The following is a 27,387-nucleotide window of genomic DNA, read 5'->3' as shown; positions in this document are numbered from 1 at the left end:
TTGCAATTTTAGCAAGAAACAGTCGCTGCACATAATTTGCTTTCACGGGCCACAGCACATCTAAAGGAGACAGCGTGAGTGCAAAATATTTTCTGTCTCACCTGATACGTCATTGTTGTTATGCTATCAGTAAAACTAATTCAAACACAAATACTAAATACATTATACTGACTTTGGAAAAATCAGAACACATTACAAGTCTGAAATCAATGGAGAAGTGCAGAGAGAACAGGTGCTTGCCAATAGTCTTCTTTGTCGTTCCGTAGTTTTATCAAGAGATGGTGGTATTGCACCGTCAGTGTGCTGTTTCTGCTTTTTCATTAGTGACTGCGCAATCCCAGGTGGGGTTGGCTGCCTGCTGCTGCACTTCCCATGCAGTCCATGTGTTTGAATACATAAATTCAGCAATTATAACTTTTGGACATCGCTGGATTCAAAAATAAAATCAATACAAAAGACAGACCAGTGAACTCAAATGGAAAATCATTTTATGGAGGTCCACTAATTATTACTACTCCCCCCACCCCTTCACAAGCAGGTGAGGCTCTGCCTCTCCTGACTACATGCCTCTGCAATAGGGCACATACAAAAACATTTTACAGGTTACAGATATCCAGATTTCGCACATAAAAAATAGCAAATAAATGAGCCATGTAACACAACTGAGTGGTCAAGACTTTAACATTATCATTATACATGAAAATGTCATTTTAAATGCTTTATCGCCATTGTTCTTAACAAATGAATCAGCTTAAAATGTATTGTGTTCTGGTGGCTAGCTTTAGGACATACAGTATTGAATCCCCTTCGAGTATCATGTCTCTTCCAGATTTTCATCTTACGTTTTTATTGAAAAACATTACACAAATCTAAAACAGCTCTATAATTTCAATTGAATACTGTCCCATATCTTGTTTTCTCTTCATGTGTTGGAGTGCTTGGAGACTTCCTTCAACTTTCCCGAGTTCAGAAAATAGCCTTACCTGAGGGTACACAAGATCATAGGGTAAAAATTAATCCCATATAAATTTTATTTGATAATCATCATGAGGAAACAATCACCATTTTGTTAAACAGTTTCTGTGTTTGCACTTTCAGAAAATTCAAATGAAAATCTGTATTTGATTTACAGATACAATTCATACTGCTTCCAGTGATAGGAACAAGAAGGCTGTACCTGAGACTTAATAAAGCCGTGGAAGTTTAGCAGTAGGACTTTGGCCTCTGGAGTCATGACTAGAACTGTGAAATGAGCATCCAACAACAAGCAAACCCAATCCATAATCTAAAAGAGAAAAAAAAATCATCACCCCAACTGAATAATTTCTTAACAATGTCATAAACTACATTTGTTGCTAGCTATTGTGCTACAAAATCAATACTGGTGCTCAAAGATGCAACCCGTGTAATACATAACAGTAGCAATGAACGAAACAAGTCAATTAGTCAATGACTACACGTTTGTATTCACTTTGCATGTAAAACATTGCAGCGTATATTGCCAGTGTGGGCTCAGTCCGCAGCAATTGTTCTACTTCTTTTATATTCAATTGTATAATGACAATTATTAGCATTGTAATTATTGTTACAAACCTGTGTCACACTGGGTGATCGATAACCATGACTCTGCGGAAAAGCGTCTTCGTTATATTTTAAGTAGAGGAAGTGCAGATACTGCAGGAAAAGCTTGATAGGATGAGAAATAAGAGTCATCATTAAATGAAGTCTGCTTGATTTGCTCAAACTCTCTGAATACACGTGCGCGCGCAAACACACACACACACACACACACACACACACACACACACACACACACACACACACACACACACACACACACACAGGCGCGAGTGAATTTCCCAACGCACCTCACCCTAAGGCAGGGAATTTTGGGTGCCAGTCACGGCTCTAATTTTAGCATATACAACTTACACCTGACTACAAGTCATAGGACTAGCCAAACAATGAACTCCCGCCCCCTGCAATTTTTAGTCCAAAAATATTGTAGGACAGTCCACGATCAGAGGAAAATATAGTGCAACCAAGGAACTTACAAACACGTGTTGGGATGAAAGATCTTTCAAATGTGGAAGGAGGAGGTCATCGGTGTACGCTGTCTGTAGGATCTCATTTCTGCACAGCTCCAGTCAAGATAACTTCACACCATCTAGAATTCTGAAGATTATGCACCGATATACTGTTCTTTATTCCCGTCATCACCTGAAAAAGTGTGTGTGTGTGCGTGCGTGTCTACCAGTAAAAGGATACAATAAAACGGCCTTCTGTAAACCAACTGGACAGCTTTGCCCTGGTGCCGTTGATGTCTTATTCTCCTCGTCTGCTTCTGTCATCGTGACATCTGAGTGGTCCTCCAAAGACGAGGTGGAGTTAAAACCATTCCACAAGCCGACCTGGCAATGTTCTCTGGAGGTCAGAGTTTCCATGAAGGAGAGGCTGTCAGGCTCCAGGTTCACTTTCTCTGCTTCACTGTCTGGCATGCTGCAACAGAGTGTTGAATATTAACATTTCATTCTATACAGAAAGAAAAGTGTTTTTAGAAATATATTTGTTTTCCAATTAGTTGATTTGTTTCATGCGGTTAATGTTACAACTCTACCTAATAAAGGCCTTCAAGCAAGTGCAGGTGACCGCTTCTGGGATGTCAGGGAAAAACTGTAGGCAGAGCTGACACAGGAAATAATCCTTCTTTTCCAGGGCCAGTTGCACGAGGTCAGGGCACACACTGTAAAGGAAATTGCAGTAAGTGTCATCCGTTTTTAAAATAATTTTCTATGTGGTGCTGACAAAATTAAATCTACTCTATATTAGTGACTTAAAACTTATACTACATTTCTGTGGGACCTTGTGGAAGCAACTGTTGACAATCTCATACCAGAAATGTTCCTATCAGTTCAGCCAGTTGGAAATTCCAAATGTGCTTTCATGTCAATATTCTTGCAGAACAGTAACTCGATAGCAAAAGTTTCTAAATAAAGTCATTGACACCTGTAGTGAATTGATCAGATTAAATCAATACTTTACTGATGCATAGGTTTAGTGTGCAAGTACAGCAAAGGATGCATCTCAAGTCTTTACTAGAGAAAAACACCATTACAACTTACTAACCTGTGGCAGAGAGATTGGGTGTGTACTAGCTGTGTCAGCGTGATCGGCGAATAGAAGGCAGTATCTGCCAAGCTGCGGGACACCAGAGTCGATGCCAGCGGTCCCACTGACTGATTCAGGTCCTGGATGTCTGTTCTGGAAAAGAGGCCTTTCACTCCGTTCTGCACTTCCTCTACTGGTGCAGTCTATGTGACAAAAAAATAAGCAGGGACTTATTTTATCTCAGAAATGCACCATACCGGATATCAATCAACAGCGGTAGGCAACGGCAACATATCCCACAAGATATCAAAACTTTCTTCCATTGCACAAGTATGGAATCAAAGTGTAGCTGATCCACCAAGAGAGGAAGTTGCTAAATTACATTACACTCTAACCTTTAACAACCATTCAACTTTCCCCCCAAAATGTATGAATGAAACGTGATCCAAAAACAAACATCAACAAAAAATATTACCTTGATGAGCTCCAGAACTTGCTCAACTGTTAAACTGGGGGAAGACTGACTCTTACGTGTACTTCTCTGGAAAGACAGTAGACTAATTAAGGATCACCTGTGCATAATGAAGCCACAATAAACTACAGTTGCCATAATAGACAAACATGAGGAAAGGGTGCACTCAGCTCAGTTCATAGTCTGTCAGACAATCTGGCCCATCATTTTAGGATTTGGGATTGGTTGAGACAAACTCACTCTGTCAAATGGAACTATCCTTGGAAAGTTAGAATTTACATACCAACTTCCTGGTCTCTATTGCTCTGGAGGGCTGAGTTTTCTCTTCATGTAAGATGTTGTTCCAAGAAGGCACTGACACTAGAGGTTTGGATTCTGTTAAATTTGAAAGAAAACACATTGAGCGAGCAATCAGTTCATGATACCCTTTGAATGTAATATTAAAGATTAGATGCCATAAACGTGTAAGAATGAAAAATAATTTCAGAAGTTGTCATAAATATAAAGCAGCTGGATATGATCCCAGTTATGGCGCTATTTATTTATTGAGAGAGAGAGAGAGATATGACACTGAATGTTTTTTCTTTAATTGCCACTTCACACATTAAAAGTGGACAAAACTGTCTTGGTCGAGTATGTAGACATTTCATGAACAAAATGTGGGAGTCGATGCACTTAGGCATCAGGTGTTCTTGTCATGCATTGTGTCCAATGTTTTGATTGATTTAGCTCACCTTCGTTTCTGGACTGCTTCAGTTTGCCCAAAGCGGAAGCGAGCGAAGAATTGGTGCATCCATATGGAATAACTGACAGTGTTTTGCCATGTGGAATGAACAACTTGTTGGAATAACACCAAAGCTGAAAATAAAAGAGAAAGGTAACTCAACAACAATAATGGTTCGGCGTGAACTATTAGTTTGTAAACTGCTATAAAGTTGTGAGGAGGGAGTGGTATCCCGATCACAGTGGAGAGCAGACGTGATACTCTACCAAAGTCATACAGTCCTCCATCAGCACTCAGCAGCTGGAAGGACAGGGAACATTGGCCTATGGTCCAAAAATTGACCAAAGAGGTCATTGTTCAAACTTTAACTTGCTCATTGGCCATGCTGCTAACTTAGCTAACCTTGCAAAGCCAAAGTCCCGGGCACCTTTTAATCATTAAAATTAAACATTCAGCTCTATGGATTTAAAAAAAACAACAAAACAAAAAAAACGCATGTGTTGTGTCCCCCCTACCTGTCCAAAGATTTTACCCGCGATTTCTTTTCCTGTCTGAAGTGTCTGGAAATGTATATTCCAGATGCAGAGGAAGTCTGAAAGGCAAACACAACACTGAAGCCAACTCAAACTACTTTACTCAGATTCCTGAGTATGTTCATAAATAGATGCGGGTAAGATCTGTCCAGCTCTCAATAGGGGTGTTCACACGGCACACATTTGCTCCGGCGCTGCACCGATGTATTTTGTTGCGATATATTTTGCACCGCAGCAAATTGTGTGGAGCGTCCACACGTACAAAGCCGCTGAGCGTGTCAGCACTCACACAGCGTCGGTGCAGCCCCACTTGCGTTCACACGGCAGTTTCTGCAGCGGAGCAAAACGACAGAAAAAAAAAAGAGCTGTCGTGTTGGTTCTTTACGTATACACAACTCAAGCGACTACTGGGCAGGCACGTCCTTCTCGGTCTCCGTGCCTTCTGCTCAAGAGTGACCGCCCCTGAAAACGTAAATCAACGATGACTTCAATGACACTCAGAAAAGCAAACACGTAATGCGCCAAACAGAAAATCAAGAGAGGAAATCACAAAATAAATTATATGGGGGGCGGGGGGTTGTGAACACAACAAAGGAACAAACTACACAAACAACTCCGAGACAGTCCAGTCTCCTACAAAAGGAAAGATGTTACCAGCCAAGTCTTGTGTTGTTATTAAACAAACACATGACGGAAGTCCGACAGAGCACGAAAGCAACGCATTCTTGCCGTACGTAAACTCTTCACAAGCATTTGCTCTGGAGCAAATTTAACCCAGTTGCGTTCACACGTGCAAATTTACACCGGTGCTGCTTCGCAAACAAGCATTTGCTCTGGAGCAAATTTTTAAACCACCTCCCTGAGGTGGATCAAATTTGGTCCAGTGTAAGCTGTTTTCCGGGGCTATGCCGGAGCTAATTTGCACGTGTGAACGCTCTACTGGGGCAGCCCCGGCGTAGCACCGGACCAAATCTTGCCGTGTGAACACCCCTAAAACAAAGTGGACCCCCACATACTCATTTGGCACCCATATATTCAGCTATTGCATATTTTTTGTCAATTAATTTTTTTTTTTTTAAATTACATATATAGTCAGCCAACTCCTGTTTTGTTGTGCAAAACACTTGGTGGCTAGGTGGCTAATCAGCGTTTTTTTCCCCCAATATTTTTTGGGTGGTTATTAAAAATAAACACACACGATTTTAATGGGTGCCATTTAATCAAGAAGTTTCCCTATTCGTGGGCCAGCTTCTGCAAAGGCAACTGGATAGAACTCAAAAAGCCAGAAACAGTTTTCCAGAATGTTTGGTATGAATAATAAAACAGGGGACACCACAGAGTGTTGTTTGTTGAAACACATTTGTCAACTTAAAGAGGAAGTCCACCCCAAAAAATTATTTCCGAGAATGTGTTCTCTGCAGTCCTACTTGTCTAAACACGGCATTGTGATTTATATTGTATTTGTGGAACACGTGTTAAGCAGTAAAATCCGCCCGTTTTTGTCCATCTCAGGGGGCGGCCCTTTTGCCAGTTGCTGTTGACCGAAAATAAGATAAGATGAGATATCCTTTATTTGTCCCGCAATGGGGAAATTACATTCAGAATTCAGAAAGGAAAAACGCTGGGTAGGGAGAGGGGGGGAAAAAAAAAAAAAAAAAAAAACACGCTCGAACTATCCTCTTCCGAGGATAATTTAAGTCCAGGATAAAAAAGACCCTAGCACATGAATAAGCATTAGACAGTTACAACAAGTCACAAGACATAACATCTATAAGTGAGTCATATGCTCCAATGAAATGCAAAAATGGAGAGAACATTTTCAAGGAGATAATGTCATATACCTTTACCAGTTCCAGCAGAGGGGTGCGGAACACCAACCACAGCAACGTGGGCTTCATCTAGGAGGAGGGCAGAAGCCGCATTCAACTGTTCCCCGTCAACAGAAAGAGCCAGCAGCAAATTACGGGGCAGTGAAAGGGTTTGAGACCCCTCATCGGCCCCCGGGCCCAACACAGAAATCACACTCTGGTACACATGCCCATTAGGATCTGCATTACAGAGAAACAAGAAGGCACAGATGAACTTAGTCTACTGTGTTGCTGATACTTGGACAATGTCTGCCAACAACAAATTTAGCAGTCTCTGCAACAATAATGAGTTAACAGAAAATCTCGTGCTCGAAGATGAAGAACCATTATGTCGTCAGAGTTATTTAAACAGAAGAAATGGATGCTTACAGAGGTAAAGCAGATGGATGAGTTTATCTCTGTAGGACGCAGAGAAGCTGAGAGGGGACAGGCTGGAATTTTCTTGCTCCAAACGGTACTTCTGCAGTATGTTTGGCTTTAGTTTCTGCAGGTACAAAAAGTTGTCCCGCTTCTAAAGAAAGACATTGAAATTTAGTAAAGGCCAATTAGGAAGTAAGGAACACAGGCAGTAATCACAAAATAAAAACAAAGAGAAATACAACAAAAACAATATTTTCATTCAAAAATACTTGGACTAGTATTTTAAGTTATTCTGTTTTATTTTAAGTACGTCAATGTGGTAAACTATGACTGACTGTGGATCTAGTGTCAATAGCACCTTACACTCTACAAAATATTCTGTCCAGCCGTTCAGTATACTCTCTATACAGGTGATGACAATAAATCTTAATTTACTCCAACTCATGGCATTCGAGTTTGCTATTCCTCTTTGAACAACTTGGTGTGTTACTCTGTTGCACTACTATAATGTAATATTTACATTCCTCATGCCCCTATCACCATGTCGCAAAACAAAACCAGATTGAGGTTTCCCCAATATGGAGCAAGGTAAGATGACGCATCTGTAGCTCTTGGTGAAAAATGAACTTTGTATTTGTGTGATTTGTCATGATAAAAGCACCACAAAACAAGTTGTAGTACCATTTCTGTTGTGAAGATGACAAGCTGCTGGGTTCCTGCCACTATGTTGGTGCTCCACCTGGATACAAAAATAATTATCAAGACAGCAGCACAACTGAGTGAGGCACCTAAAAAAAAACAATTAAAAAACAACCCGTACAGACTAATAGTCTCGGAGTGCATTTATTTCACTTGACCCAATTTCTCCAGTCTCATTTAACTTGTGAGCGGTCTCATGTTGGAATAAGACTTGTTTTGCTGGGGATTTAGAGCTATACTAGGGCCGCGGGTCAGAGCCTGCAAACATCAGAGCTAGTGGGTCATAGACAGGGAACTCCTTTACTTATGCACCACGTACCTACCCAATGGTGTTGTAGGTCATAGTTTGCACAGTGTAATCATTACTAAGTGTTGCATTGAAGCAACCGGTCATTTATCTTCACAAAGTGAAGCCACATTATTGCCTCTGCTTGCACTCTGCAAAATGCCTTGCAACTCGGGATCTGGGTTTCCTTCCTGATTTAAAATGTTTCTATTATTGAGCAAAAGTTGGATTGATATTGATCACCTCTCTATTGCGATACATTTTGATCATGAATGATTGTTCCGCCCTAAATATAACACGTAGATCTATCAAAAGGTCTAAAAATACAGTTTGGTTAAATTTCACAATATTTAATGTTTTGGCTGTAATTTGCATTTTTGTAAAACTACACTGTTGCATTCTAAGAAGCCTGAAATACCTTGCACCCCTTGTATAAAGTAAGTATAAAACAGCACCGTACACCACAACAACTACAATATGAACAGCTGTGTACAGTATACATTGTATTTCCGTCACCTCTCTGAGAGTGCATCACAATCTTTGCAAAGGCAAATTATTTGATTCGCAATGCCAAATTGCCATGGCACAATGTTACCTAATGGTTTCATCTGGAGCCAAGACTTCCTCAACAGGTTGCTGAGGAGCGGAGAGAAGAGAATCAAGAAGTCTCACAGCTCCTCTCTGAAACAAGACCACAGGATCTCCTCCAGCAACACAGTGGACCCTCCATATGTCCGACGGCACCTGGACAAAACACACTTGAACATTTCAAAATTCAACCATTCAACACATTTGAAATTAAGTAGGTCAAGCTACAGTACACGACTTCCTAAATACAGCTATTATCAAAATGTCCATGTCACTTGCAGCCTGTATTAAAACTAAGTAAACTGAGATTTATGACGAAAACTAACAGTAGAAGCGACACATTTAAAATACATACATTCAAAAATAAATTAAAAGAATGATATTTACCGTCGCTTTAAATGTCTTATCCAAGAGAACATCATCTTCCTTCCAGATTCTGATCACCTGAAAAACATGCAAAATTAAATGTTACATTTTGATAGACCCTGCTACGATGACTTCATTTAAATGCGTCTACCTTGTTGTCTGTGACTGTCACATATTCTTTAGTGTGTGTGTTGTAGACTGCTGGACAGGTCAAACAATTTCCTTGTTTCACAGTCCAGCTTCCAAGTGGCTTCTGGTCCGAAACCTGACAGAAACACACACACACACACACACACACACACACACACACACACACACACACACACACACACACAAAACAACACAAATATCAGTGACAATGTAACTTTCAACATGAACTCTAGAAATAATTAGATGACAGCAATAAACACACTATTATCTCAGACACATCTCCAAAATGTCTAAAGCAATTCAGATAATAGGAGGCGATTTCGATCATTTATATTTACCTCTTTGGGAATTAAAGTGTTGTGCTAAAGAAGCAAATGTTAGCATAAATTTATGTTTCAGGTTGATACCAAATTTTAGTTCCACGCTACAGAACCATCTACCGCCTCACCATTAATTAACACAGTTCCTCTATTTAGTGCATTTCATTTATGTTAGTTGCATGATAACAATTATGAAAAGAACCGACGGTGCCAACGAGAGTTGTGCAAGTTTCAACTCTCCATTCCAGCTACCTAGCTTACTTAGCCACGGCTTGCTAGATGCTCTATAAACACGTTTAAAGTTACCTTGTAAAGAGTAACAGATCTGAAGGCGTCAGTGACGATTACATGGTCGCTATCCCGCTCCTCTTCGACGCCCTGAATGCTGGAATTTGTCAGATTCTGAGATGGAACTATTCCACACAACGTGTATCCCTCATACAGCGCGGCCATGCTTGTCCAAGAGAGACGGGACCTTGGTCCTTGTCGCGAGACTATAGGGAAAAAACGCGCAATTGGAATATGAATTCGTCACTCAAATTGAGTTGGATTTGACACCGTCACCGGGAATGCTGTGTCGGCTACATTACGTTGCTACTTGCCAAAATCGCCTAACGTTTTGAGGCATTTTGAGGAAGTGAATCTGAAGCCCGTGCTCTACTCTGAGAGTGGCCAACGAGAGTTGTGCAAGTTTCAACTCTCCATTCCAGCTACCTAGCTTACTTAGCCACGGCTTGCTAGATGCTCTATAAACACGTTTAAAGTTACCTTGTAAAGAGTAACAGATCTGAAGGCGTCAGTGACGATTACATGGTCGCTATCCCGCTCCTCTTCGACGCCCTGAATGCTGGAATTTGTCAGATTCTGAGATGGAACTATTCCACACAACGTGTATCCCTCATACAGCGCGGCCATGCTTGTCCAAGAGAGTAGTGATGTGTCGTTCGCGAACGAGCCGGCTCTTAGAGCCGGCTCTTTGAAGTGAACGATGGGAGCCGGCTCCTCATTGGGAGCCGGTCCGAATAGGAGCCGACCTTTTTTTTTCTCCTGTTTTCCCCCCCCCCCCCCCTTCGGTTAAAGCCGCACGTGATTGGTCAAGATCCGTGGTAGAAGAGGAAGGGGGAGGGGGTTTACACACACACACGCTGCAGTTTAGAGAAGGGGGAGGGGTTAGAGAAGAGACACACAGCAGCACACTGAGCAGCACGCAAACAAGACAAACGAGGAGACGAGAGAGTTAGTTAGCGAAAAAAACACCACGGTGGAAAGCGGAAAGGTGAGAAAATGGATAGGAAACGCAGTGAAATTTGGACTCATTTCAATTTAATTGATAGTTCAAAGGCAGCGTGTAGACTGTGCAAGGTTAAAATATCCCATCGATCAGGCTCCACAAATAACCTGCACAGGCACATCAGAAAAGTCCACCCATCAGTACAATTTGAAGAGAAAAGACAAGCAAGGGAATCAGCTATTAATGAAGGTGCTAGTGTGTCTGCAACTGTTGCTGCTGCTGCAATGTCACAACTGCCTAGATGTACAACCCAGAGCTCTATGAGCCACTTTATGCAAAAAGCTATAAACCAGCAAAACAGAACACAATTGACGAGGAACTGGGTAAAATGATTGCAAGTGATTTTCAGCCATTTTGTGTTGGCTGTGTGTTGTCGCAACATCTGTCCCCTCAGAGAGAATCTTCTCCAAAACAGGGCAAATATTAACAGAGAGGAGAAACAGGATCAACCCCTCAAAGCTGAGGCACTTGGTTTTTCTTCATGCCAATCTTCGCGAAAGACAAGTTAAAACTTTTACCTGGGTGCTGCTTTCTTTTTGTTTTTAACTTATAATTTGTTGTGTGGTATTCAAAGCTTACTTATGTTGTTTTACTGTAAATAGTTAAAAGCTTATAAATATACACATTCAGAGATTGGAACTTTTTGTTGACGTTGTTTTGATATGGGTCTTTGTACTTTGTTTTTATTTTTGTAGCACTCCATGTTGTACTCCATGTTGAGTATGTTCAGAAGAATATACATAAAGCAATATAAATAAATATTTGATATACTGTCTATTTTTTGCATTAGTAATTCATTTTACGCATAATATTACGTTATTTTTGGTAGTAAATTAATTTAAGCAACAAAAAAACTGAGGAGCCATTTGGGAGCCGAAAGAGCCGGCTCTTTTTAGGGAGCCGAGCCAAAAGAGCCGGCTCTCTAAAAGGAGCCGGAATTCCCATCACTACAAGAGAGACGGGACCTTGGTCCTTCTCGCGAGACTATAGGGAAAAAACGCGCAATTGGAATATGAATTCGTCACTGTTGATTGATTGATTGAAATTGAGTTGGATTTGACACCGTCGCCGGGAATGCTGTGTCGGCTACATTACGTTGCTACTTGCCAAAATCGCCTAACGTTTTGAGGCATTTTGATGAAGTGAATCTGAAGCCCGTGCTCTACTCTGAGAGTGGCTGTGTTCGCTCCCATTCATATCCAAACGCATCCAGCACTCACTCGCGCAAGGCGACTGGAATTAAAGCGTCAAACCCATACCTGTCAACTCATAGGGTTTAACCATAGTTCATACGGATTTTGTGGTGAATCTTACGTATATGGCCGTATCGCACAAATCATACGGATTCTGAAAATTTCCGTTCCCCCCCAGAATGGTGCTAGTTCATTTCCAAAGTAAATATGAATGGATGCTGTAACTTCGAGCCGATGGGTCAGCATTTGGAGTTGGTGAAAAAAGTAACGCAGGAATACAACTCTGAACACAGTAATGCCACTAACTAGAATGATGATTAGACATTAACCAGACATTGTATTATGGAGATCTACAATATATAATATCATTGAAAATTTCGTTGGGTTTTTTCTGCCGTTATTTTGACATATAAAATGCTTTGGTATGTTATAAGGATTTTTTTGGTAGTTTATACAGGTTGGTGCTCCGAAAAGTTGACAGGTATGCAAACCCGGAAGTGTATATATCCATCCATCCATTTTCCGAACCGCTTAATCCTCACTAGGGTCGCGGGGGGTGCTGGAGCCTATCCCAGCCGTCTTCGGGCAGTAGCCGGGGGACACCCTGAACCGGTTGGACTTTGGGTCAGTCCATCACAAATGAGCTTGGGCCATGAGAAGCGTTTCTGGGTATTGCTGAATAAAGGTTAAACTTGCCTTTTGTGGCTGTAGTGACAGATTGTTATAATCTTTTCCCCCAAAAATAGAGGTGAGGTGTGTGTATATGTGTGTCTGTATGTGTATGTATATATGTATGTGTGTGTGTGTGTGTGTGTGTGTGTGTGTGTGTATATATATATATATGGGGATTCTGAGATCCGAGTATATATATATATATTTCAACACACTTGATTCAAGTAATTTGCACTTACAATATGACTATAGGGCATTGTATTCTGTTCTGGTTTATGTTTTACACAACATCCCAACATCTTTGGAATTGTGCTTTGAAATAAACTCGAGCACTCATTTTATATATATATATATATTTCAACACACTTGATTCAAATGATCAGCTCATCAGTAAGCTCTGCAGAAGCCTGATACCAATCCTGTTCATTTGAATCAGGTGTGTTGCAAGAGTGAGAGATGGAAAACATGCAGGACAGTTGCCCTCCAGGACTGGAGTTTGACACTTATGAAGTAGGTTATCCCATTGTGCGCAATTTGCAGCACGGCACAGCATTGAATGCAAACACGAGGCTAATAATCACAGCCAACAGGGAGAGATGGAAAACATGCAGCACAGCGACCCCCTGGGTTTGGATTTTGACTCCCATGATTTACTTGTTCCATGTATTGGTAGGAAGGGATGTCCTTTTTCAGCATTAATCGTTCCTTCACAAAGGTAGAAGTTACCCATGCCATGGGCACTAAGATGGTCCAAGACCAACACACCTGCTGACTTTTGAACTTTGCACTATGGTTCTTTTCCTGTTTGGCCCTCATCCGAAATGTGTGCTTGTCACACTTTGGGTCAGTCCATCACAAATGAGTTTGGGCCCTGAGAAGTGTTTCTGGGTATTGCTGAGTCAAGTTTTAACTTGCCTTTTGTGGCTGTAGTGACAGACTGTTATAATCTTTTCCCCCAAAAATAGAGGTATTTTTTTATTTCACAAAATGTAGTTCATTTTTCAATTGTTCTACAGAAGACATCACACACAAATTATGAATCACATGCATCTTAAGCCCCAAAATGTACTTTATTTTTGGAGACCAGCACAATACTGTAGTAATCCTGTGAGTATTACAGTGATTTAATAATCACCATCAGAGAAGAGATCTGTTACGTCTCAGCACTGCTCTATTTCTGAAGGAAGTGAACCAGAATGAAAGGTATATTCAATTCCGCTTGGCTCTAAAAAGAAACACAAAGAATTACTGTAGTTAGAAGATAGATGACAGTTTGAGTAGCTGTTAAAATGTTCTCAATATTGTTTCTCAATGTACTATAATAGCATTTCAACAGTTTGTGTGGGCAATTAATTTATTCAACATCCCAATGCATTACCTTCGAAGCATTCAGGGATTTTGAGATTTCCATCGATGCACTGAGTTGACACAGCATAGCCGCATTTCCTGACTTTGTCCAAGCAATAGACTGACACAATGTCATTATGGAAGACTTTGTTTGGGTCGAGATCTCCAATCCAGAGTTTTTTTTCTTTGTATAATATTCTTCCTCTTCCTATGTCAATGCGGCAAGGAGCTGCAGGTAATAGAAATGGCAACATATAAAATATGATGACAATGTTATGCATTTTTTTTAAAAATTAAGCAATTTTTTTTCTGAAATACCTGTGAAAACCTATGCAAATATTGGAAGAACGCTCCTCAAAACAGAACACAACTTCTTAATGAACTGTATAAATATAAGACAATAGCTATATTGGCTTACCTTTACAGGCTGGTTTTTCAGACCAATCTCCATTCTTCTGGCAAGAAATTTGGAAGCTTCCTTGCAGCATATAGTCACCATTGCAGCCGTACTGCACCGTCTCCATGAAGTTGTAACGTCTCTGGTCATTGCTCGACATGTAACCGTTGAAAATGTTCTCCGGTGGAGGACACGTAACCACTGGAAATATTTAGCATTCCATGAATTAATACTGATAGAGAAAGCTTTCTTTTGATTCAGTGAACATATTTTATTCATAACAACAATTTTCTACAAGAACCAGCTTTCAGAAATAGTACAATTCAATTATCAGTAGGTAAATAATTTTTACACTTGTATGCATTGTATTCTATCCATCCATCCATCCGTCCATCCATCCATCCATCCATCCATCCATCCATCCATTTTCCTTCGCTTATCCTCAGGGTCGCGGGTGTGCTGGAGCCTATTCTAGCTGTCTTCGGGCCGTACACCCTCAACTGGTTGCCAGCCAATCTCAGGGCACACAGACAAACAGCTATTTGCACTTACAATCACACCAAGATACAATTTAGAGTGTTCCATTAAGCTGCCATGCATGTTTTTTGGAATGTGGAAGAAAACCTACACAGGCACAGGGAGAACATGAAAACTCCACGCAGGAAGACCGGAGCCAGAATTGAACCCTGCACCTCTGCACTGTGAAGCAGAAATGCTGCCATGTGCTGTATTTAGCTGTTAAAATGAAATGTGACTAAACTAAAAGTGTGTTGGAAGAGCTTATTTAAAGTTTCATGATGATGTCAGTTGGACCTGATTAAGGACACATTTTATTCCCTATTGAGAAAATAGCTTCCAAATCCGAACAAACTGCGGCATCCATCCAGCATCTTAATTGTGTTGGAAGCCCCCTTAACTTGCTTTTTGGAGAGTATATACATACATACATATACATATACATATATAAATTATTATTGCTTTTTTTTACTATACCTCGACATTCAGGTGTCTTGGTCCAGTTGCCACTGGCCGTGCACTCAGCGTGTGCGTTTCCAAAGAGGACATATGGAGGCAGGCACTTATATGTCCCATGGGTGCCAAAATATGTCGCGTTTCCACTTATTTTCTTGTTAAAACTGATAAGACCAAACTTTGGGATTGGAGCCAGCCCACAAGACACAGCTGCAAGACAAGCAAACATATAGTGTTATGTATCAATTAATGTAAAAAAATATTGGGTTAGGTTTGATTTGTTCACAATACTGTATAGGAGTGCTAAAGGATTACTTTGCTGTGTTCCAAATTGAAAGGAAATTAAGGGAGAAAGAAGGAAATGGCAGACTAAATACGTTTGCATTCTGGAACTGTTGTGCTCCATGTTCCATCAGCTTGGCATTTTGCATTTTTGGGTCCAGAGAGGGTGTACCTTTGGAAAGAAAGCACGCCATTCGTTCATAATTCTTTAGATTGCCAATAATAGCATTATCCTAAACCACTGAAACACTATAGCATGGGACTATCCCACAAATGCTTTCTCTTCCACCTTATTTCATTGGGTTATATGTATTCAGTATCTTAAGGTTATGTTTTTATTTTTTTCGGTCGATCATTTTTTGAAATAATTTCTTATACGTATTTTCTTGATATCCCTGAAAATAAATGTGGACAGTATCTGTATTTATTGAAAAATATACTTTGAATTCCTTATACACATATTGGTGAGGCCTACAACAGACATTACTGGCTGCTCTTTATGTCAATCAAGTGACAGATTTCACAATGATGATGAGAGAGAGTGTGTTATTTTTTAAACTCATTCCCTACCATTGACAGGCAGCTATATCAATAGTAAAAAAACTAGGAGGGCTCGCAGTGATCTAATTAAAGGGAACCCCTGGCATAGAGGGTTGCTAATTCAAAATAATACCTTATCTTTTAACAAAAATATCTCAGATGTTATGATGTGGCTGAAGACGGACAGGTGCTGCTGTCAAACAACTTCTCAGCCTTAAAAATCTCCAATATCATTATAATAAGATGCTTATGCTTCGAGATTTTGGGAAGTATGCATTTATCCATGTGACAACTCTTGAGCAATGTGTTACTATTTCAGTATTTAGGAATATTAATTGATTGCTCTTGCTCAAGCCATGTAACGGAAGGTAGGTGACGTTACCGCCATCCGCTCGAAGTCCCTGTATTACGCAAATGTTACAACTGCTCACCGGCAGTGACACTTTCCCGCTCACTTTTCCCTGAATTTTCAAAAGCCTGCATCATCTGTGTCTGCTCCTTTTCCTGCCCGCTGCTGCTTCAACTGTTCAGCCGTCCAAACTACAGTTCCTAGATCAGGGGTGTCCAAGTCCGGTTCTTAAGATCCCCTAACCAGCCTGTGTTACAAGTCTCCCTCTTCCAAAACACCTGATTTAAATGATCAAGCTCATGATCAGGCTTCTCCGAGCTTGCTGATGAGCCGATCATGTGAATGGAACATACTCTATGTATCCTGTATCCCGATTGACTCATCGTACTGTCTATACTAAAGTTTGGGCTGGTTTTGTAGGCTTACTATATGTTGAATGGTTCAGTTTACAGTCTCTAGTGTAATAGGATTAATGGGCCACTCCTTCAATATTGTGGGGGGGAAAAAAGGAGAAAAAAAATCTTTTGCACCGCATCAACCCCAGAGGACCGTCGGCATGTTTACTGGGTATGCCTATGATAGTCAACATCATTCGGGGTTTGATAGAGTGCACATCAACATTACCAGTTAAACTATTAGCTTCTTCTTACATGTCCTTCATTGGAATTCAACAAGAAGTTCTCACTTTACCCCTCGTGACAGGTATAGTTGATTGTGCTCTGGTACACCGTATCCTCATAGTACAGATCTCCATTAGACAGTGGATCAGGATTAGGACAACGCTTTGCTACAAGACAGAACAGTATTATAGTTCTGAGTCGACAAACAGTATTCGGTTAGTATCATATTACCCTGCCTTTTCAATGACTAATGCTAGAACGCTGGATCGGAATCAACCTCATGTAACTGAAATCAACATTTAATACAGACTGTTTTGAAGAACATTGTCTCTTTTTTCTGGCATTATATTAAAAAGGTGATTGACTCAGAATAGTAATTGCAAGTAATTGTAATTTCCCCATTGCGGGACAAATAAAGGATATCTTATCTTATCTTATAATTATGGTTCAAAGGAGGACATGATGATGCATCATACTGTTGAATGTGTACAGTACACATTAAGTGTACCTAATAAAGTGTCTGATGATTCTGACCGAATGTTGAAGCCAACTTTATTGAATTTAAGAATAACCACAAGAACTGATGTCTGGAAAAAAAAAACACGATCTTTGTCGGAAAAAAAAACATATTGGAAGTGTTTACATTTGCAGTCACATTAAATAACATTGATCTGAGACCCACCAATGCACTTGAATTTGGTTCCAGTCCACTCTCCGTCGTCTGTACATACAATTGTCCGAGGGCCCAAAATGGACCTGTATCCCAGTTTACAAGACAGCGCTAACTCTTGCCCTGGCCTAAAGATGTTCCGGTATTCTGTTGCTTCAATGTTGGGACCCAGCTCAGAAATTACACATCCTGCAAGGATAAACACACAGTGACTGGTGATTGAAAACAAAGCAAGTCTTGATCAGCATTTGGGTTATTATTGCATTCATCCGTGTAGTGTTACACTCGAATTGTGTGCAGGCAGCATGGGATGGGTTCCCACTCAGTGACGATGTGAATGGTCATTTGCCTCTATATGTGCCCTGCAACTGACTGGCGACCAGTTCAGGATGTAGTCCGCCTTCTGCCCGAAGTCAATGGGGATAGGCTGCAGCAATTCCCCATGACCCTATTCAGGAGAAGTGGTGTAGCGTTTGTCCTCATTAGGGTCTCGGGGGAGTTGGAGCCTATCCCAGCTAACTTTGAGAGAGAGGCACAGTACCCTCTGGACATTCGCAAACCAAATGTAGACCAACGAGAATCGATCCATATTGACACCAGTAGGGAATTTAGAGTGTTGAGTTAACATAGTATGCTTTGATGAGGGAAGCTGCCGAACATGCAAACTTTAGACAGGTCAGACTAAACCGAGATTCAAGTTTAGACCATTTCAACTGTGAGACACAAAACAACCACATGTTGCACTGTGCAGGCAGGTGATTGCTCAATGTCGTCAACTTAATATGAGGGTTCATCTACAAGCAATCATTAGATAACCAAATACAAAAGTAATCTGTGACAGGAAAAAGTATGAAAATGTAAATACCGTGACGTTCTTGTGCTGTCACAAGGATAAAAAACGTGCCTAGAAGCCAAACATTGAGAATATGTTCCATCCTGAGGAGAAAAGTGCAGAAATTCAACGCGTCTTTCCTGTGGTGACCAGTTCACTTTCTGTGTGTTGACTTTCTCACTGCTGTTTGTGGTTCTGCAAAAGTAAACAGATAAGAAGGGCACTAGTTGCTGACAGAGGGTACAGTTGGTTTTGATTCATCTGAGAGCAAGAATCAACATTCTTAATTCATCACCTTGCCAAGACACTGGTGATGTTTTCAACCTTGTGAGATCAGGCGGGGGAAAGGCATGCTTGGGGAGTTTTGGTGGGAAGAATTTGATCCCGCTGAACATGTTTAGGATGAACTAGAATAGAGAATAGTAGTTACCTTATGAATAGACACTAGCAACCCACTGACACACGCCAACATTTTGTCAGTTGTATGTGTACTTTGACCTCCAGTGTCCCTGGCAGAACAAAAAAAAGAACCCAACACTGCTCTGAAATCTGTGTTCCTGGAAGCTCTGACTGTGGACTTCCCCTTTTGTTGTAACACTGCTATTTCGTAAAGAGAAATAAATACATTTACATTGTTGACTCTTAGTATAATGATGTAACATTCTATGTTAAATTGCTACCTTTGAATAGAATAAAAACTACATACAAAGGTAAGTGCAGAAAACCTGGCGGGAACAACAACATGGACAGTCAAAACAAATTCAACATTTGGTAACAGTCGTGAGCAAGGCGAATTATCCAACAGAGACATGACAACATGGTAAACCTTAAATAGTCGGCTGATTACATTGGCAGCAGGTGTGCAAGTTGGAGGGATGGCTCTCTTCTGCTACCTGCTGGAGAATCACAAGAACAGTATCATGACACCTTAACGGACACCTTCTGCCAGCCTACCTGGTTTAGCTGGATCGGATGAGTGGAAGGTACGGAGAAATTATGGGTCCAGGAGCGGGCAATCAACTCCTGGCCATAGCCCTCCAAGTCGACCAGATACCTCGGTCTATCTTGAGTTTTTGGCGTTCATGAGTCTCATTTTTGTCTTGGTCTTGACTCACTGGAATCGGTTTGTTCTCCCCATGCTCCTGGGTGGCGATGTGGATAGATACAGTGCTGCACTCTGGCTTGTGGGGGTCGAGACATCTGCTCCAATCCTCGCTCTTGACGTCTCTATCTCTGAGTCTGTTGTCCAGCTGTCTTCGGACATTAGGCAGGGGACACCTTGAACCGGTTGCCAGCCAATCGCAGGGCACACAGAGACGAACGACCATCCACGCTCACACTGACACCTAGGGACAATTTAGAGTGTTCAATCAGCCTGTCATGCATGTTTTTGGAATGTGGGAGGAAACCGGAGTACCTGGAGAAAACCCACGCAGGCCCGGGGAGAACATGCAAACTCCACACAGGAAGGCCGGAGGTGGAATCAAACCCGGTAACTCTGCACTGTGAGGCCGACGCACTAACCATTGGATACCGGGCCACCTATCCAGATTGCAGTACAGGTATTTTCATTTTCTTCTTGGACGGCAGTTCTCCCACGACCTTTCCCCTCAGGTACCAACAATGTAATTCTCTGATTTTCCGCACGAGGGTGTCCTCATACAGCAATTCCAGGGCAGGATCGTGGACCGCGTCCCAACCCTGTGAAGCGTAACAACAGGAAGACGGAGAGAGAGAGACCACACCACAATCAAGGCTTTATGTTGTTAACACACAACCCGGATGTTTGTCTTCAAAATAAAGGTATACGCCATGGATCGGGAGCGTTGCAATAGTCCCCATTCAACGCACTGTGTAACGAAGGACTTTTTGGGATCGTCCTCAAATAAATATTTCAGGAAGGCTTATATATGAGTTTTTACTTTTACTCAACATTTGAACTGATAATGTACCTTTTACTCATTACTTGTAACCAAATAAGATAATTTCTTTTGTAATCTAATCACATAAATCTAAGTGTGATAATGAGCCTACATTGTTGCCAAGTAGCACTTCCAGTCAGAGTCAGCCCATGCCTCCATGGAGTCCCAAGGACTAAAATTAGATTATGGGGCCCGCTTCCAATAATACTGACTATTGATCATTCATACAATGACTAGAAACTAATTGCAGCAGCGTTACAGTACAGGAGAGGGCTGGGGTTGATTTACACAATAGTATTCCAAGGGATTAAAGCACTAAATGCAATACTGAAAACCATCCAGGCCTGCTATCGATTTACAACAATAGTGTCATCTGGTTTATTAGTACTGTATTGGTTTAGGGAAAACTAGGAACAGTACTCCTGCTTTCCTGTGTCTCCTTTGTGTTTCGTCTGCAATTGTCTGGCAACCAGTTCAGGGTGCACCCTGCCCCTTGCCTGAAGTCAGCTGGGATTGACACCAGCACGCCCGCAACCCTCGTGAGGATAGGTGGTGCAGAAAATGGAGGATGAAAGTTCAGCAGCAATGTGCAAAAGAAAAAAAAATAGTGCAAGAATATCAATAAAGTGCAACAACACATTAAAACACGTTCATACAGACGTGTAACTTGAAATGTACAAAAAATAGATTATTGAATGATAAAATACATTTTCAAGCAAATGCAGAACAAAAGTAAGGATGAAACTGAACATGGAGCCCAAAACTAGGTGATAAAAATATATATTTTTAAAAAACTAAACAAATACGAAGTTGATTCATTAGATCTGGGCTGCACAGTGGTAGACTGTGGTCGACAGTGCAGAGGTGTCGGGTTCGATTCCGGCTCCGGCCTTCTTGTGTGGAGTTTGCATGTTCTCCCTGCGCCTGCGTGGGTTTTTTCCAAAAACATGCACGGCAGATTAATGGAACACTCTAAATTGTCCCAAATTGTGATTGTGAGCGTGAATGGTTGTTTGTCTATGTGTGCCCTGCGATTGTTTGGCAACCAGTTCAAGTCTCCCGCCTATTGCAGACAGTTCGGATAGGCTCCAGCACGACCCTCGTGAGGATATGCAGATTCGAAAATGGATGGATAGATGGATATTAGGTTGTAAAACAAAGTAAAAAGGCACAAAAGTTTCAGCATGAATAAATAAATACCATTAACTACCTTAATCCAAATTTTAAATGTTTTTATGTTACTCTTTTTTTCCTCAGTATTTATGGGAAATTCCAGAATTTGAGGTCAATTTATTTTACAATATTATGTTGTGTTTTCAAGAAAGTCAAATGATGAACATTTTATGCCTGTAAACTGATTTGCAATAAGACACCACACCCAAAGAAAAACAGTCAGGGATTTATGGCATAATTTACAATGTGTCAATCATTTGTCATCCACCATGGCCCGTGCTGACGTATTCCCTTGTTACCTCAGAAAATCACCTTATTTGTAATGGAGAGTTTTGATTCCAATGAATCTGTGTTCCTGGAAGTGCATGACCAGACTGACACCTCCTGTCTCTGATTCATTGTTTTTCATCTGATATAGTGGGTTCTCAAAATAAAATTAGAGGCAACAAATTAGGGCAGAGATGCCCCCCACAGATCATATTTATCATGCACTACTGTCAGGTAATCATGCTAGTTTTAAATCAATATGACAAAAGCGGATTAGTGGAAAATTCCCCTCGAAGTTACACACTCCATTACAACTGAAAACATTCTAAAATTATTCAAAATAGAAGAGGACTTAGTGTACCTTTGATTTACCTACAGTATAGTTGCAACTTGATGATGTAATTTCTGTTTAGTCATGTAGGTAATTTTTTCTTTTTTTTTTGGTGGGGCGGGCGTGGGGGACCGTAGTATGTAGGGAAAACCCACATAGGCACAGGGAGAGCATACAAATTCTACACAAGAAGGCCAGAGCCCAGAATTGAACCCTGGACCTCTGTACTGTGAGGCAGACAATGTGCCGCCACAATACATTAATACTATTGACTGTAAAACAGTAATTTTCAGGTGGTGGATCACATTTGATAGGAAAGATGGCACTCAAGAGAGAGGAACAGGAGAAAAAAAGGCAATTTTAGGGGGAGCTCAAGAACTGTGTGGTACAGTATTTTAAAACAGCAAATTTTAATCATAGATGGCTTACTTAAGTGTGTTTTCGACACAGATTTAAAAAAATGTATTTGCTTTTTTTTTTTAACACATCATGTTTTTGAGACAATTTTCTTGTTTTTAATTTGGACCTATAAAAATGTGTGCAATAGTGCTTTCACTATGAGTTGTAATTTATAGCGATGACGCTTCAGAAAAAATTCCACCTGTTGCTGAACCTAACCCTTAAATCCTAAACAGTTGGTGAATATTACTTTATTTTTATTATTATTGTTAAAGCCTGATTTGCGAGAGAGAAAAAACGAGGGCATATTCAAAGTAAGCACAAAAATAACAATAATTAAAAAACATCACAAAAAAAATTTACTTGCATCTCTGTAAAAAATGTATGAAAAATTGTTAACCAGTGACCAGAAGTCAAACAATAAAATAAAATCATACACTGGGCTCTTTTGACTGTGAATTGGCGTGAGTGTGTGTGTGGGGGGAGGGGGGGTCTAATAGACAGGGCGGTCTCTGCTTCTCGTGCGCAGTGGGAGAAATTTACATGCTTTTACTTTGAATGTAATAGCGGATGTACTGTTTGTATTCAGCCATAGCTGACTTGTCGGTGCTCGGAGTTGACAGCGGAGGTGCCCAGTGGCAGCCCCACAGACTGGGAAAAGCCCTCACTCACAAGCACTCACCAAGTCCACAGCGTGTCTCTCTGCTGGTTCCCGACCCAACCCCTAGCAAGACACGACACTCGGAAAACAGCGACACGGAGCTTGTTTGCGTTCAACATGGCCGATACAAATTTGAACGACTCGTTCATCGCGGTCGTGGCGAAAAGGTTTGCTCGCAGAGGCGCCCTGAGGCAGAAAAACGTCCACGAAGTGAATAACCACAAGTTTACAGCCAGGTTTTTCAAACAGCCGACTTTCTGCAGCCACTGCACGGACTTCATCTGGTAAGCCATTCGTCTCCGCCTCCACCCTACCCGGCCACCTCCACCTCCACCTCCACGCATGCAGCCTGTTGCATATTGGATTGCAACTTCGCGCCTACGATCCTTCCTTCATGATGTTACGCAACTTCACTTTGCAACTTTTCCCCACCTGATCCTGCAAATCGCACCAACGTGTCGACTGCGATGTCAAAAAGTAGACTTCTTCAGGGATCCCCGACCCATATGGCGAGGACCGTGTTGTTTATTTTCCTCTTCAAAGCCCTCAAAATGTGGAAAACGTTGCTTGCATGTGCAGTCTGTATTCCATTGGTGAAGTTCCCTTTTGATTGGAAGTCATGATAAAGTAAACGTTATACAAATTTAGCATTACAGACATTTCCTGCAATGTTTCCTGCTTAAGCTGATGCGCGTTTCTGACGAGTCCTCGATTTCCCTTGCTGAGTCACACTGCAATTCTTTATTTTTTTTTATCGTTAACGTGCACATTTGACAGTAATTCTGCAGACGACTTACAGTGGAAACATTTTCATTGATCAGGACCATGTTCTTGTTTATTTATTTTTAATTGGTTTATACATCTCCTGCAGAACATTGCACATTGGTATTCTATGGCAATATTTAACGATGAAGAAATTAAAATTATTTCCAAGCTATATAGGATGTTTTTGTTGATTTTTAAAATATTTACCTCACTTACATGTCATCTTTTACTTCATAATGCTTGATATCATCAGATTTTGGGCTGCAGTAAGTACTAATACAGCAATCAGAACAAGACAAGATGTTTAAAAGAGATTTCAAAAAATCTAGTGTCTCCAGAGTGAGAGATATAAGCCAAATTTGGCCAGTTACTGGAAATTGTCTAGCAGGCTACCAGCAGCTCACAAGTGACTTGATGGAGACATCTGTTTCAATGGTTCTCTCACCTCACCACAGAGTTATTATAATAGATTGGATTTTTCATGGTGGTTAATTTTTATTTTATTTGGACTTTTTTTTTAAACTCAGTTTTAATTAGTTTTCAGAGCAGGTTTGTTTGTTTTTAATTAGTCCCCCCCCCAATGCTTTGTTTTTGTTTGTTTTATTTAGTTTAAAAAAATATGTACGGTACTTGACTAGAGCAAGATAAGGAAAAAAAGGTTACAACATACTGTAGTGTGTAATAAAGTAATTAAAGTACTTTTTGTTTTTGTTTCTTTGCTTCTCTGTTTTTTTAACATTTTCATTTCATTAATGAAAATGTTTTTTCAAATAATTTTAGTTTTTCATTCTTTTATTATTATTATGATTATTTTAACTATAATAACCTTCCCTGACAAGCGTGGGTTTGGTTCCCACTCTGAACATGTATGTCACTGACTGCTGAAGGTTTGCACATGTGTGCGCATGCAGCATTTGTCTTTTGAGTTTTTATTTTTGGGCAGAGTTTGTTCAATGTAGCAAACGGTTGCAAAGCCCGACATTCCCAAACAATTTTAATGGTCGTAAAGACATTTCTTGTCGCCATCAAACTTTGAACTTGTTCAAATTTCTTTGCATCAAGAAAAACAGTTTGAGGCCATTATATTTGTCGGTGAAGGTCTTTGCAACCGTTTGCCACCTTGAACGAATCCTGACTAAAAAAGAGCAACATTCGCTACGTGCGCATTTGCAAACCTTCTCCGCTCAGTGAGGTTCGGCCTTGATGGTGTTATTGTCTGTAGTCCGGTAGTCTACCTTTTGACCAGTCAGTTGGAATATGCTGCAGGTCCCAGCATTACTGGACTGGATCAGCGCGATAGAAAATGGATGGATGGATGTTTTAATATACCGTCGAGCGATTTTGAATGCATGCAGTTGAAACACATTCAGCAAGCTTCCTTCTCTACTTGTTTAATTGCTATACTGTATTGCTATTGTTGGGTCTACAAAGGGTCAGCTGTTTATTTTACCTTGATTATACAGTAGTTCATTAAGTTTTACACTTATGCCAGTTAAGAATGAAAAAATGTTGCTAAAATGGGATAGATGAAAGTGTGATTTATTTATTTTTTAATTCCTTGTATAGGTGGAGCAATTCATCGATTAATCAACAATTAATGGCTTTTCAAATGAACTGATAATTCTTTTTTGATAATCAATTAATCATTTAGATAATGTTTTTAATTTAAGATTGTCCAAATGCTCTGAATTTCAGCATTTTAGCGGTAACTATTATGCAGACCGCCTGTCCCTTTCATCGGGTACCGCAAAGTTAAACTGTCATGAGCAAAAAAACATGTTCAAGTGAGATTAACACATTAGAATGCAACTGGATGTTCGTATGGTTAAAATTAATCAGCCGTGAGCGTGACGGGCTGATGAAACATGCTTGCCGGGGGTTGCCGTCAGAGCGGAGTTCATCATCCATTTTGCACAGCATAATTTGAAGATGGCCAAAAGTGTTGTCATTTGTATTTACCGGTACCTTTGAATATATCGACACGGCTGTTATGGCTCCCACCCGCAAGGGTTTTTTGTCTAAATTTAAAGAAATAGACCAGTCTTCCTTAACAGGTTGTGTTCAACTTCAGAGGTTGTAGGTTTCTGCCCATGTTCACAGGCATCCACTGTTGCAGGTGCTAGTATGATCTCATGGCCTTTACTGCTTGCAGTTTATGACCTTGACAGTTTTACAGCATGGCATGCGCACTGGCTATTGGCACTCCTTAGTTCGTAGTCCAGAGAGCCAAACATGTCCTGTGATTACAGACTACAACTTCTTCCAATCCCCTTTGTATCAATAGAGGCAGGGAGAGTCCACTTTGTTTTCTGGGAGGGACTCACTAACACAACATCATGCAGATAAGCGGACTGGACGTTTTAGCAAGTCTGGCAGGAATCACACAGTGCCAGTTCTCTGCATGAAAACCATTCCAGACTCAAAGAATGCCATGTGCATAGTGGAATCGCTGGACTTTGTAGTCTAGTGGTGAAGGCTAGGTTAGCTTGACTTTCCAAAAACTCCCAGAAAACGCCTCATGATTGTTTATGTGTTTCACATCATGAGTTCAGACCATCAACTGTTAAATAGAAAGCGCTTCTGATCGTGTGAGTGGAAATGGTCAACTCATTTAATCCTTCTTTCTTTGCTTCCGCAGGGGCTTTGGAAAACAAGGATTTCAGTGCCAAGGTAAACGGAATTGACTTCATATCTGTCTTATTCAAAAATGATGTGTTTATTTGGCGTGTATGTGTGTGTGCGCCCACTTGTGATGTGGATCATTCCCAGTGGTCTGTGTGGTTAAACAAGTGGTCATGTAGAAAGTAGCTCAGCAAACAGAGACAATTTGGCATAATATTCAGAAAAATCTTCACAGTTCTTACACCCACCTCATATTTAGCTTGCGGTTCTGCAGGCACGGAACTATTGTTTTCCCACAAGCTGGATAGTGTTTATTGTTCCTGAAAACATGTGGTCAGAAGGATGTGGGCCTCAATCAACATTTTCTGCGCCATGTTGTCGTATGGCAAGAACTCAATTTGGCAGGAAGCGAAGCAGAAAACACTCATCACACTGAGGGCGATTTGAGAAGTAATGGAATTGAGAGACATACCAGCGATGCTGAGATGCACATCCAGCAGAATGGAGTCTTTTTGCTTTTCTACATGTGTTGTCGCCTCAAATATATACTGTATATATTTTTTAACAGCTATTGAAAAGTGCATAGGTGCAGGGTTCGATTCCAGCTC

General features: G+C 40.7%; 3 protein-coding genes across 4 annotated transcripts in view; 1 reads left to right on the top strand and 2 right to left on the bottom strand.

Moving 5' to 3' along the window:
- Positions 1-471: 471 nt before the first annotated feature.
- Positions 472-10,440, bottom strand: nol11 (nucleolar protein 11). 2 transcript variants are annotated; one of them, XM_086120547.1, is made up of 19 exons: positions 10,243-10,440; positions 9,781-9,968; positions 9,156-9,269; positions 9,026-9,082; positions 8,646-8,794; positions 7,747-7,804; positions 7,075-7,216; positions 6,685-6,885; positions 4,820-4,896; positions 4,315-4,438; positions 3,864-3,955; positions 3,584-3,649; positions 3,127-3,311; positions 2,618-2,743; positions 2,269-2,499; positions 2,055-2,133; positions 1,594-1,686; positions 1,178-1,285; positions 472-983 (listed from the first exon to the last, which is right to left on the bottom strand). In XM_086120547.1, the coding sequence occupies exons 2-19, from the start codon at positions 9,925-9,927 to the stop codon at positions 870-872; spliced, it is 2,163 nt and encodes a 720-aa protein (XP_085976673.1). In that variant the 5' UTR covers positions 9,928-9,968; positions 10,243-10,440; the 3' UTR covers positions 472-869. The 2 variants fall into 2 exon arrangements, with proteins under 2 accessions (XP_085976673.1, XP_085976672.1); XM_086120546.1 differs by having other exon boundaries at positions 6,679-6,885; positions 10,243-10,439.
- A 3,241-nt stretch (positions 10,441-13,681) lies between these two features.
- Positions 13,682-18,840, bottom strand: LOC147200351 (beta-2-glycoprotein 1-like). Its single transcript, XM_086120773.1, has 8 exons — positions 18,673-18,840; positions 17,820-17,996; positions 17,208-17,304; positions 15,724-15,800; positions 15,368-15,556; positions 14,396-14,575; positions 14,009-14,206; positions 13,682-13,855 (listed from the first exon to the last, which is right to left on the bottom strand). The coding sequence occupies exons 1-8, from the start codon at positions 18,740-18,742 to the stop codon at positions 13,791-13,793; spliced, it is 1,053 nt and encodes a 350-aa protein (XP_085976899.1). The 5' UTR covers positions 18,743-18,840; the 3' UTR covers positions 13,682-13,790.
- Positions 18,841-23,384: 4,544 nt separating this feature from the next.
- Positions 23,385-27,387, top strand: part of LOC147200350 (protein kinase C alpha type-like) — a 97,248-nt gene continuing 93,245 nt past the window's right edge. The window contains exons 1-2 of the mRNA XM_086120771.1: positions 23,385-23,676; positions 26,796-26,827. Of these exons, the coding sequence (XP_085976897.1) occupies positions 23,510-23,676; positions 26,796-26,827 (199 nt within the window). The 5' untranslated portion in view covers positions 23,385-23,509. The remainder of the gene's footprint in view (positions 23,677-26,795; positions 26,828-27,387) is intronic.

This window comes from Hippocampus guttulatus, chromosome 9 (assembly GCF_054856545.1).
Source record: "Hippocampus guttulatus isolate MCC_2025c chromosome 9, RoL_Hgut_1.0, whole genome shotgun sequence".
NCBI classification, from domain to species: domain Eukaryota; kingdom Metazoa; phylum Chordata; class Actinopteri; order Syngnathiformes; family Syngnathidae; genus Hippocampus; species Hippocampus guttulatus.
The sequence above is the reverse complement of the archived record's forward strand: the minus strand, read 5'-3'. Positions and strand labels throughout refer to the sequence as shown.

Coding starts and splice junctions, on each gene's coding strand:
- nol11 (XM_086120546.1), bottom strand. CDS start 9,927: ATGGCCGCGCTGTATGAGGGATACACGTTGTGTGGAATAGTTCCATCT. Junction 6,886..7,074: donor CATCCATCTGCTTTACCTCT/GTAAGCATCCAT, acceptor TCTGTAATGCAG/ATCCTAATGGGCATGTGTAC. Junction 4,897..6,678: donor CTCTGCTGGAACTGGTAAAG/GTATATGACATT, acceptor TTTGCCTTTCAG/ACTTCCTCTGCATCTGGAAT.
- LOC147200351 (XM_086120773.1), bottom strand. CDS start 18,742: ATGGAACATATTCTCAATGTTTGGCTTCTAGGCACGTTTTTTATCCTT. Junction 17,305..17,819: donor AACCAAATTCAAGTGCATTG/GTGGGTCTCAGA, acceptor TCTGTCTTGTAG/CAAAGCGTTGTCCTAATCCT. Junction 14,207..14,395: donor TGAAAAACCAGCCTGTAAAG/GTAAGCCAATAT, acceptor TATTACCTGCAG/CTCCTTGCCGCATTGACATA.